Source organism: Lates calcarifer, linkage group LG16_LG22 (genome assembly GCF_001640805.2).
Source record: "Lates calcarifer isolate ASB-BC8 linkage group LG16_LG22, TLL_Latcal_v3, whole genome shotgun sequence".
Lineage (NCBI taxonomy): Eukaryota > Metazoa > Chordata > Actinopteri > Centropomidae > Lates > Lates calcarifer.
This window is the reverse complement of record NC_066848.1, coordinates 13591998-13604501: the sequence shown is the minus strand read 5'-3', so window position 1 is coordinate 13604501 and position 12504 is coordinate 13591998. Positions and strand designations below refer to the sequence as shown.

Here is a 12504-nt window from a genome sequence, read left to right as displayed (position 1 = left end):
ATCATGCAATAGGAAGAGGGTGTAACCATGGTTACCTTTGTCAGACCCTTTTTGTAAGCAAACACTGATCTGAGATACACCCTTCCACTGAACAGTATCTCTCCCTCTCTCACTCTCTCACACACACACATCAACTAAAAAATATTTTTATAGCTGAATGTCATTTGAAACTCCCCCGAGTCTGTGTCATCTTTTCCTGGAGGCAACTTCCACTTTCAGGTTAAAGACAGGAAATACAGTATGCTCCATGTACACAGTGTGTTCTTGTATAATCAGTCTTTGTTTGATTAATAATCTCACTCTCAGCTCTTAGTTTGTTAACCACTAAACTGCTCAAACTACATTTATACTGAGTATTTTCAGGTACTTGCCCAGTACCCATCCTGTCTCTGTGTATTTACTACCATGTGAAAAGTGATTTTCCCTCTTATTTAGCATTTATATGAAGTCTATAAGCACTTATATAATTGTTTACAATACACTGCTGTATAATGGTAAGTAGATATGTGGACATTTTAAATGTGTGTAATGTATTTGTCAACTATTATCAAGAGTTGGTGTTTAAAAGTAAATGAATGATTGACTACATAGCTGTAATTATATTTAATAATATAAAATTACACTCATGAATGAAGCCTCACAGTTTGTAACAAGGTTTGTTTAAAACTGGTTTAAAACTCTTTGTAAATGTGTTGAAAACTCATGAAGACATGCTGAGCTTGACAAATGATTCCTGAGAAATAGTACAAAGAAATACCAGAGTGAAGAGGAAGTATGTCTAAATAAAGGAATACTTTATTAATAAATACAGTAAAAACAAAATGTACAGTACATAATAAATAAATATAATACATTTTAAACTGTTATGAATGCCTCACAAGAAAAGTTACAATGGTTGACAAATGCATTAATAAACACTTTAAAAAGTGCTTGGAACTGCTTAAAATGAGCTGCTGTTTTTTCATGTGAAATGTCCACAATTTCACAACCAAATGGCCTATTTATGTATGTATATCTGAATTCTGAGTAATCCTGCAACTGATAACCTAGTTGTTGGCCTTCTATCAGAGATCTGATCTTTGTATGCAAGTCTGTGTATGCATGTGGGAGTTTGATGGTGACTCACTGGACTGCAAAGGTAAGCTGATGAGAGAAATTAAAGTAACAGAGGGCAAAGCACTGAACACCAGGTGATATTTAGCTGTGTAGCTACAGGACTCTTAGCTATGTTGACTTGGCGCTAACCTGTTTTTCTGCTTTAGCAACTAATTATGCTGCATTAATAGCTCTCTAGTTGTTTATATTCTTATCTGCATCATATTTTCTGTTGCAGCAGAAATTTCCCCTTAGGAATTATTCAGATTTTATCCTGTCAAATCTACTTAACAAAGGTGACTGAAATTTACCCAGTTTTTTGTACCCAGTACATGAAATATTGTGCAAAAATAAATATATTTATCCATGTAATGATTGGTTTTCTTAAAGCTGCAGTTTGCAAATTTAACAAACAGATACTCTCCTTTCATGCCCGAGATACCATGAGCCAGTTGTTTGACAATGAAGTAAAAGGTAGCTTAAAACTAAGGGAGCTATAGAGCTATGTGTTTTTGTGGGTTCTGCATACACCCATATGAGTCTGAGTCATTTGATTCAGTCTTTCAGAGACATTGCTTAAAGAAGCTTTAAGTTAAATAATTTCTTTTTCCCCTTGTCCTGTTCCTCCCTAACAAATAACAGCATCTAGATGGGGGTCCATGTCATCCAATTTATCCTGTGACCTTTTGAAGGGGCCTGACCCACAGATTGAGAACCAGTGCACTACTAAACTGTATGTAAGTAATTCAAATAAGCTGCAACTTGACTAGATACAACAGCAAAATAATAATGTCATATATGATAATATATCAGCCATAGGAGCCAATAATGATTAGGCTAATTTTACTTTTACTACTTCAAGTTTAACTTTATACCTGATAATACTTCTGTACTTTCGTTTAGATAGGATTTTGAATGCAGAAGTGGTAATTGTATTGGAGTATTTTTACACTGTGGTACTGATACCTTTACTTATGTAAAATATCTGAGCATCGTAGTATTACTTTTAACAGTCAAATCAATTTTGTGTCAAGTTGCAATACACCCTATTCACCACATGGCCGCAGACATGGATCTATTCATTGTGACTACAAACAATGACTACAACTCCCAGCACCAGCCCGAGTTCGGAAGTGAGAGCCGTTGGCAGATGGTTGTCTCGTTTTAATATTCACGTATAGACTGATTGAACTCCTTGTCGGGGCGGTTACATTACAGAAAACGAGAACACCGCCCTCGGGGCACGCAGGTTTAAGAAAACAAACACATCAACGTTGATTACCCATGACCGTTGCGATGGCTGTTGCTGTAGTTGTGCATGTTTAGTTAGCTTAGCACGTCAAGTTAGTAACATAACGTGAAATAACGTAGGTTTTACATCAATGAAGCCATTAGACTCAGACGAGGAGGAAGCGGAGCAGCTGGGTGCTTACCAGAAGGAACTGAGACGTAAGTTCAGGATTTACCGTGTTACATTTGCTAACTTAAGTTACTTCACATAATGAGAAGCTAAATTGTTAATAACTTACTAAGTGCCTGAAAGGTTGAATGCTTCAGTTAAAACTGAGATGTGTAGAGTTGTGTCATTCACAGCACCATTATTAAGAGGAGGATGAAGTTAAAGTCACATCACTGCCACCTGTTGCTGATTCCTCAGTCTGACGAACAAGCATCCTGGCAGAAATGAACCCGTTTAGCTAAGGCTACATTTCCATGAAAACAAACACTGATCTAACATGCTCCAGTTTGAGATAGCTAACACTACTTATACATTTTTGATCTGCCAAACAACAGACTTCCAGGATCATTTGCCAGGACACCAAGGTGTGTAAATTGACAGGCTAGAAGTCTTTCTCATTAATGTATCTATATTTGGCCAGAGCTGTACAACTAATTTCTTCTTTCATATAATTCTAATTCTTTCATATAAGACATTCAAAATCTTCATGATAAGACAAGCACGACAATATAATTCTTCCTTAAAATGATGAAATAGTTATCAATATAGTTTGATCAGTTTTCAAGATCAAATAATTCTAAGTCTAATTCTTGTAGCTCTAGTATGAACTATAAGATTCATTTTGGTGTGAAAACCTGCCATCATTCATTCAGTGGCTCATAAATTGTCTATAGAAATGTGAACAATTAGAAACTGCTCCAATTTGAGTGATGGGCAAGTGTTTTGCTCCAGCAACGCTATGGTCTCTCTCAAAATTAAGTTAGAAAATTAGTTTTGTAAGTTTAGCAACAACAGCTCAACTGTCATGTTAGAGACTGACATCTGTACTTTGGTTTCAGAGCGGGCCAACCAGAGCATCCAGCAGCTGAGCAGTGCCCTGGAACAGCTGAACCCTGATGGAGAAGAGGTGGAGGAGGTCAGAGGCAGTGATGGCAGCCTCCTCTCCACCATGGCTGAAGAGGACAAAGCAGCATGGAGCCAAAAGACACAGAGCGAAGCAGGTGACTCAGTGATTAGATGTGGGATGGCTGTCTCACACCTTGTAGTGCGACACCTGGAAATCTCACTCTGCAGAATCTTGATGATAGACAGTACACAAAGCTATAACAAAATGCTTCTTATGTTCGTGTACATGCTTGTTTTGGTGGCGTTTGGCGCTGAAGTCAATCAGCTGAAGAGCCTTCTACTGAAGCAGTGCAAAGAAATTCCTGCTCCTCTCTCTCCTTCAAGGAAACAGTCTCCATCTAAGGTAGAGTATGCAGCTTTGCATTTCTACATAATTATCTGTCATGCTGCAGTCTCCGTAGTTAACTGTGGTATTACTTAATTACTCAGGCATTTCCATGATATCAGTGTTTTGCTTGCCATTCTGCTGTGTTTTTGATTGTCACTCTTCTCTCTCCTGCTAGAAGGTGCAACAGGAGGCAAGGTCCAGTTTGCCTGTCTTTCAGGATTTGGTCCCTGTGCTTCACAACCAATCAGAGTACATTCAACACCTGGAGGCTGAGGTCAAACTCTGCAAGGTATGTGCACAAATGTACCTGCGTGTTTATATCTGCAGTCCTTTTTAACTGGTGTGCTGATTTGGGTACGTTTTGATTCATTTCTGTGTGTGTGACCTCAGGAAGAGCTGCAGGGGATGAAACAGCGGATCAGGGTGGTGGTGGTGGAGAATGAGAAGCTGCATTCAGAACTCAAATCTAAAGCTGTGGATGAATCTCTCAAAGATTACACGATCCACAACTCCACGGTACTGTGTGTGTGTGTTTATGCATGAAAAATCATATGGTATATTTTCATATTATTATGTAACTGTGTACATAATATGGAAAACAACCACTCAAAGCATCACCTGTAACTGGCACATACACTTTTTGTCACTTTTGTTAGCCTGTAGTTTACACAGTGTACAGACAGACAACCAGAGTAAATTTCATTACATGCAGCATTCAGTGCAGAGTGATAAGAAATGTAAACTACTCTTAAATAGGTGTTAATAAACTTAAACTCTAAATGACACTGGTTTGTCAATTGAACGATCACCTTGAGAAAAGTGGCTCATCATCTGTCCTTGTGTGTTCCTCAGGTGAATGAGAGTGTGGCAACCAACAGCCACATAACCTCGAAAATAGGCCACAGTGTGCTGCAGAGAGCAGAACACACCACATGGAAAAATGAGCTGGTAGGGGTAACCTGACCTGTCTTACAGTTACTCTTCTGAGTTCTCATCTTCCATTTACTCCTGGTTCTTAGCAGTCGTGGAATTTATGCAGTATCATAGGTTTTTATGTTGCTTGTTACTGTGTTTAATTCATTGTGATCCAAAGCCAAATATATTGTCTGTTCTGAAAATGTGTATGTTTCTCAGGAACAATTGAAAGTGATCTACCAGGCCCAGGTGGAAAGCTTGGAGGCTCAGGTCATCTCCCTCAGGTCAGTGAACTATAGCTGTGAATCCAGCATAGCCAGTAATTTAGGCTTTGCATTTTCTTTTTTTTTATTCATTAAGAATTAAAAGAAAAACAGTACTCGTCTCCTGCTCTTCCATCTCTCTCTGTTTCTCCATGTTACATATTTTGACTTCATCAACAGGAAGGATCTGTCAGTCAGTCAGAAGGAGTGTGAGGAGGTGAGGGTTCTTCTGAGACGCAAGGAGAAACAGGCCGCAGATGCACTGAGGGCTGGAGGAGCTCCCTGCGTGGCGGGATTGTGTCTGAAGTGTGCACAGCACGAAGCTGTTCTGGCTGGGACTCACACAAATCTGCATGTCCAGGCTATTGACAGGCTCACAAAGTCAGTGATAACACACACATACACACACTCACAAATATGTTCTGCTAATCAGTCATGAGTTAGCCACTGTGGATCAACTCTTCAACAGCTCGCCTGTTTTTGTTTGTTATTACATGTGCAAAGCAAAATCGGAAACAACATTTGCAAAGAAAGATACAGAAATAAGTGTCCCCATGTTTTTTCTAATGCTGGTTGTGCATGTTGTTGTCTGTTGATCGTCCAGAGAGCGTGATGAGTTACTGGTGGCTCTGCGTGCTGTGAGGGCTAGTCAGCAGGAGGCGCAGCAGAGGGAGTGGTCTGCCTGTCTCCAGGTCAAACAGGCTGTGGAGATGGCGGAGGAAGCAAATCTGCACAAAGCTAGGGTCAGAGAAACACCTACACACACCTCTCCAGCTGTGTTGGCTCAAAGTTGTCCTCTAAAATTGTGTTTTCTCTTCTTGCTGTGGGTGGTTACTTGTGGCAAACCCTCTGTATCTGCTTGTATACCTGCAGGTGGAGGTGCAGTGTGAGCAGTTGTCCAGGGAGCTGACTCGACAGAGAGAACAGCTGGAACGAGAAGCGCAGGCCTTGCAGGAGAGACTGACTGAGGCCAGAGAGGAGGGCAGGGCTGAGGCCCGGAAACAGAAAGACGAGCTGGCACATACAGTAAATCTTACTCATTCTTTATTTGTTTGTGTGTATAGAGAAGTCATGACTGTTACAAGTAACAACATATTTATTGTTAGTTCCACTTAGCTACATGGGGCCCATGTATGGTGGCAGCTCTTATTGAAGCTCTTAACATTGCTGTAAAGAGTTAATATGGACGTTATGACTTTTTAATGAAATGTCTGTGGAAAAACTGTGTACCAGGTATCCAGCCTCTCCCAGCGTGTTGCTGAGTTGGAGGGGCAGCTAGACAGAGCTCACAGAGACAAGAGCTCACTGACCAATCAACTGGAAGACACTCTTCGCAAATTTACAAGTCAAGAACAAGACAATACCAAGGTACAGTGTTTGCAGTTGGTGCATATGTTGCCCATAGTTTGCAATGAGCAGTTTGAATCAGCGTGATCCAGGACAACTAGTGAGGTCGTTTCAACTTTTAAAAAAAAATGCAGCCTCAGTACTGCAGTGAAAGATTGAGATGCTGCAGGACCAGCACTTAAAAAGATGCCTCTAGCTTTGAAGGAACAGAGGTGAAGAACACTCCTGACACCTAGCTCCGCTTTGTGCCGTCTACTTGTAATGCCTCTGTAAATCCACTGGATGGTAGCAAAGTTTTATCTATTTCACCCTTTATTTTCTGGCTGTTGTGGAAGGAGTGCATTCAGTGTGAGTGCATAAGTAAGTTTAAGATAAGGTGATGCTTAGATTTTAATTGTGGGTATATATATATATATGCATGCAAATGGTAGAAAAGCAGTGGCTGAATTGCCTAGTAGCCTACAAGGTTTGACTTAAACCGAAGGACTCTGGTTCAACGTTTGTCAAAAGTGTCTGAAAATCTGATACACTGCTGAAGTGTAGTGAAGACAGAACCCATACCAACTTTAGTTTGTTTTCTATAGTTGACTGTCACTGACAAACTATAATCAAGATATAGCATGTGATGAGATGTGTGATTTTATTAACTATATGGGTGCTTTCTAGAGGAAAGATTAGTGAAAGTCTTTGCCAAAAAGATCATTGTTACTCTGTATTTAGATCAGTAAGCAATGACTTTCCAGGATGAGGACAGGCTAAGATGATAAAAAGAAAATCAAAAATTGGCAAATGATGAAGAAATCGTCGGGAAGTAATATTTGTTAAAATGCTCAGCTGTTTTTAAACCGTCCTTGTCCTCTCTAGGTGTGTGTGGAGCTGCGATATCAACTCAGCCAGGCCCAGCTGAAGAAAGAGGAGGCAGAGAGAGAGCTCCGAGAGCTCAGCGCCAAGACCAGCAGACAGATGGAAAAGGCTGCACAGGTACGTCTGCATTCAACCCACTGATTAGATTTAGTAGATGGATTAGATTAGGTCAGTAGTTTTCATGTTAGCCAGTGATTGGTTAATTTACTCAATCACTTAGTAAACAGTTGCAGTTTTTTGAGGAAGCTATACTGTGGTGTAAGAAGAAAAATCAAGAACACCTCAAATATTATTTCCAAACTTCCAAATTTATCCCAAATTATTTGTACAAGCATCAGTTATGAATAAATATGCAGTGCAAGAGAAGCCCTGGTTACACTTTTAAATGACACAGGACTTGTGAATTAGAATCCCTCATAGAAAATATGAGTTGCTCAGATATTTCAAAGTACAGTTTTACCATTTGGATTCAAACTATTTTGAAATTTAGATACTAAAACTCCAAGTCATTCCCTTGTCAGCCTTAACATGAGGATGTAATCGGCCTTTGACGTTGTGTTTGTTTGAGGGCATAAGGTGGATTGTTGTGAAAGATTTCCTCACCTCCTCTTCCCTCTCTCCTTCCATCTCTGCGGGACAGGAAGTGGAAAGGCTGAGCTCAGAGCTGGTTGGCTGTCGGCAGCATCTGGAGGCGGTCCAAAAGGATGGGAGCCAATGGCAGGCCGAAGCCCTGAGCCTAGCAGAACAGCTGGCAAATGCCCAGCGCCAACTGCACCTCACCAGGTAGTACCTAATCCTATTATACATGCCACCACACTTACGCACACACACATACACACAGCGCTCCCCTCTGCCCAGCTCCTGCCCAGCTCAGCCCAGTCCAGTCCAGTTCAGACCAGCACACCAACTGTACCGCACCAGGTAACAGCTAATCCTATTATACAAACCACACACACATAAACACACATGCGCGTCGCTGTGCCATGGTCCCGGTACCAACTGGACCTCACCAGGTCACCTCTAATCCTGTTAAGCATGCCACAACATAATGCAACACACACACATTTATATATATATGTACACACAAACACACTGCTCGCTCTGTGCCACCAGGCCAGTGCCCAGCCCAGCAACAGCTCCAGCAGAGCCAAAATGGCGCCTGAGCCTTTCTTCTGTCCCTGGCGTACACACACACACACACACACACACACACACACTCACTCACTCACACTCACACACATACACACAGAAAAGTGTGGCTGATGGTCACTGGACAGCCTGGCCTTGGTGCCACCTGCCAGTGCCCTGCACCCGTTCTCACGACGGGCACTACCGCTCCCCCCCCACCACCACCCTTACCTCCATCTTCTGTCTTCTTTCCTTCTTTCTATTTCTGCATCTTTCTATCCCAGTCTTTTCCTGTCTCCCTGTATCATTTCCTCTGCTCCTCTTTATCTACTCATCTCATCCATCCATCAGTATATTCACCTTTTTGTCTTTTCTACCTCCAGCTCTTTTTTGTCTTCATGTCCTTAGTTGGCCTTCCTTACCATCCTCTAAATATTACACAGTTCCTTTTCTTTCCACAGCATCATCTTCTCTTTCATCATCTTTTCTTTCCCATTATTCTTTTTTTTCATCTCCTGTCCTGCATTCCTCCCTTCCTCTTCTCCTTCCCTCTATCCCTCCTGTCATCCGCTGGCTGCTGTTCCCTTCCACACCATCCGCTGCCAGGGCCATGCCAGCCCATGCCAGCCGCCCAGGGCACTCTCTCACCCCCGCTGCCCACAGCCGAGGTGTCTGAGATGGGCACAGATGTGGCGGTGGTGCCCTGTGGTGCTGAAGGCTGCAGGAGGCAAGTTTGTTCAGTGTGTGTGTGTGTGTGTGTGTGTGTGTATTTGTGTTTATGTCTGTCGGCCTGACGGTGTGTGTGTGTGTGTGTGTGTGTGTGTGTGTGTGTGTTCGTCCACTGCTGCTCCTGGCTCTGATCTGTGTTTAAGTGTGTTTTCCTGTCAGCTGGCCAGCGCTAACACACTGACTGCATGGCGGGCTGTCGTGTGTTTAAGGGATGAAGCAAGGAATGTGTGTGTGTGTGTGTGTGTGGTGGTGGTGTGGTGTGTGTGGTGTGTGTGTGTGTGTATTTTGCAGCCAGCTGTGGAGAATGACATGCATATTAATGTGGCAACATGATGACTTTGACCTGTACTAGAGGAGCCACTGGACTAAACCATTTTACTACCATGTGTGCGGGTGTATGTGCATGAGAGAGTTTATAGTTTTATCTGTCCGCAGATGCATACTAGATGTTTGACAGCTGTTGACTTGGCTGAGCATGTAGCCATTCAAATTCAATTTTGGTCATTAGCAGTGAAAGCCACTTCTGATGCTGATTTAATATGCAATTTCTCCTCCTACAGTACTACTCAAGAAGAAGGTTTACATGTTCACATGCACTATCACAGAATTACATTTTAGTTGCATATGGTGCTCCAACTTTTAAAAGCAGAATTGTCATAATGTAATTCACAGAAAACAGAAGATGCAGGTATAACCATCATAAAAAATACAAATCCCTATAGTGATAAATGTGTAAATGTTAAAAAAAAAAAAGGTGTTGATGATGTGTTAAGTAGCGGGTGTGGAACAGCTTATAAATGCCTGAATATCTGTATTTGTCTCAGAGACCTTAATATTAAAGATGACAAAGGTGGCCTGCAGAAAACTTTTATATTTAGGATTAGATTTATGTGAGGGGTAATGTCCAAGGATAAGCATGTAGTGGTGAGTGGTTTGATTAGGATATACAGAGGTAATGTTATCTGTGGAAACACTCAAAGCTAAAGCATGCAAACCCATGATACTGATTTTTATGGATCATTTACAGATCATTCTTTTATGACTTAAACTAAAAAGAAAACATACAATTTAAATTTACACCTAGAGCAACAGCTGGATATACTCTTATGTTGGAAAACAAAGACCTGTTCAGCCAGACTTGAAGGCCTGCCATCACAGAGAGGGGTTAGTAGTAGTAATAATTCAAATATGGAGATAGTGGTGAACACTTTTGAACAATCTTTATTTTACTAAAGCCGTTCATAAGTGTGTAAACAATTACAAGCAGAGCTTGAGAGAGAATTTTAAACATGAAATACACTTAAGCTATCCAGCAGGCTAGTTTTTCCAAACCCAACGGTTTCTTAGAAGCCCATAAAATCTTTCCATCCATGTCTGTAGATGTAATATCAGTGTTTAAAGATATTATAAACACTGGTTTTGAGATACATACAGATACACACCTACTGTAATTTGTTCACAGCCCTTGTTCTTCGTTTTTGGTTTTTTTCTCCTTTCTTCCTCACTTGTCATGTTCTCTGTTGCTTTTCAGTCATGCTGCTCCAACCTACACAAATAAACCTCAAGCGTTTGTCCCCTCCCCTCCTGCTCTTTACCTCTGTCTATCTCTCTCTCTGTCTGTCCATCTGTGGGCCTTCTGGGGTTATGCAGAACTACATGTAGTTTATTCGTAGTCACGCCTCTGTTTGTCCTCTCTTGTTGCTCACTACAGAGCCACGCATGAGTCTTTGTAGCTGTGGTGGGCTGGTTTGTGTTGTTAGAGAGTGTGAGATTCACAGTCGAGGCTGGAAGGCATTTGTATGACCAGCCTTCGAAGGCAGCTCTTTGATTCTCTCTTTGCAACTTGCTCGCTCCCCTCTTTCATTCTGTCCTCCTCTCGTGGCCCAAATGATCACAGCCCGTCTTCAAACAGGGGACATGAAGCACAGACAGCCTCTGTTTGATTTCCGATAGCCCCAACTTCCTTACGTATGCGCACACACACACACACACACACACACACACACACACACACACACACACACATTTGTTTGTACAACTGCATGCTTGCAAATGTGCACACTGATACGCACATCAGTCGAATCCACATGCCTGTACACAGACACAAACGTGCACGCACACACACAGATGCATGCACGCATCCGGGGGTCCCATGGCGGCTGGTGCGCTGTGCTGCGCTCCAGGATTGGATCATCAGCCAGCTGTGAGTTGGACAGCCCAGGATCTGTCCTAATCCCTGCCACTCTGTTCACATCGCCTCACAAACACACACACACACACTCCAGTCCTAGCCCCAGCCCAGCAGAGGGCTTTACTAAGTTTGTTTTGTTTGTTTGCTCCTGTCTTTCTTCACTTTCTTTCTTTTCTTCTTTCCTTGTCTCCATCCGGCCTTCTCTCTTCCTGCATTGTGATCACAGATCCCAAAGGCCACAGTGAAAACTGCCCAGCATAACTTCTGTTTCAACACATGCCAGATAGGCATGAATGGATAGATGTGTGTGTTTGCATGCGTTAGCGTATCCACGGTTAGTTGAGACCTGTGTGCCTGCTTTGTGTTTGGGATGAGTCGAATGTCTGCAAGGCCCCAAATCTTCCACCAGTTCAGTTATCCCCATGAAATCAAGCATCCATGTTGATGAGGGCGCTTGCTCAGAGCTGTGGACAGACCTGAAACTGAGTATACTTCAGTGAATAAGTTTTCTCACATTCACTTTCTCACCTAGAACTTCTAACCATGGATTCCTGGGTCAGGAAGTGTCCGAACATGACTGTTCATATAATTTGATCTACATCTGGATGCCTTAAATGGCAGAGCTTTCAGCTCAAACCCACCTTGGTAGTGACTTTGATCAAGAGGCGGGATGGCTGGCAGACTGATGCAGTGAAACTTGCATGGGTGCCTGCAATGGCAACAAGCCAAGAGCTTGCTGGTGCTGGTGGACACCAGCAGTGAAGGAAGCTGTTAGCTAAAGGAAGCTTTATGGGCTTGGATAGTCCATCTTCTGTGGCCTTTGAAGCAAAACCTCAGGTGTGGAAGGAGTGTGGGGAGGCCATGGAGAAGCACTTCCAACTGGCCTTAAAGAATGAGTGGAACACTGTCAGAAAACAACTGCTGACCTTGATTGTTGTTAGTCAGTGGTACACATAAAGGAACTCTTGAATCTACATGGGACAGTTAAGTGTTGGAGAGACCAGAGGCAACTTTGCCCACCTCTCTGGCAGAGATCTGAGCTTTCTGAGGAAGTCTGAAAACTCAACAGTGGCTAATAGGGTGAGCTTATATTGGAACGGATGAAATGAGGAGTTTGGACAACACTGGTCCTTCAAAATGAATGAAACCAGTTGGAGCGGTATAGGAATGTAATCAGGATGCCTCCCTGTTGAGGTATGCAGGACATGTCCGACTTGGAAGAGGAGACACCGTGGCAAATCTAACACACAGAGGGCATTATACTGAATGTCCCACCTGT

At 42.4% G+C, this 12504-nt stretch overlaps 1 protein-coding gene across 1 annotated transcript in view; it reads left to right on the top strand.

Annotated features, from left to right (window-relative positions):
* Positions 1-2278: 2278 nt before the first annotated feature.
* The window catches only part of sdccag8 (SHH signaling and ciliogenesis regulator sdccag8), a 45946-nt gene continuing 35720 nt past the window's right edge, over positions 2279-12504 (top strand). The window contains 13 exon segments of the mRNA XM_051076456.1: positions 2279-2544; positions 3394-3555; positions 3718-3803; positions 3964-4077; positions 4179-4304; positions 4641-4736; positions 4923-4987; positions 5147-5347; positions 5571-5709; positions 5840-5992; positions 6200-6334; positions 7178-7294; positions 7818-7960. Coding sequence (XP_050932413.1) covers positions 2478-2544; positions 3394-3555; positions 3718-3803; positions 3964-4077; positions 4179-4304; positions 4641-4736; positions 4923-4987; positions 5147-5347; positions 5571-5709; positions 5840-5992; positions 6200-6334; positions 7178-7294; positions 7818-7960 — 1604 coding nt within the window. The 5' untranslated portion in view covers positions 2279-2477.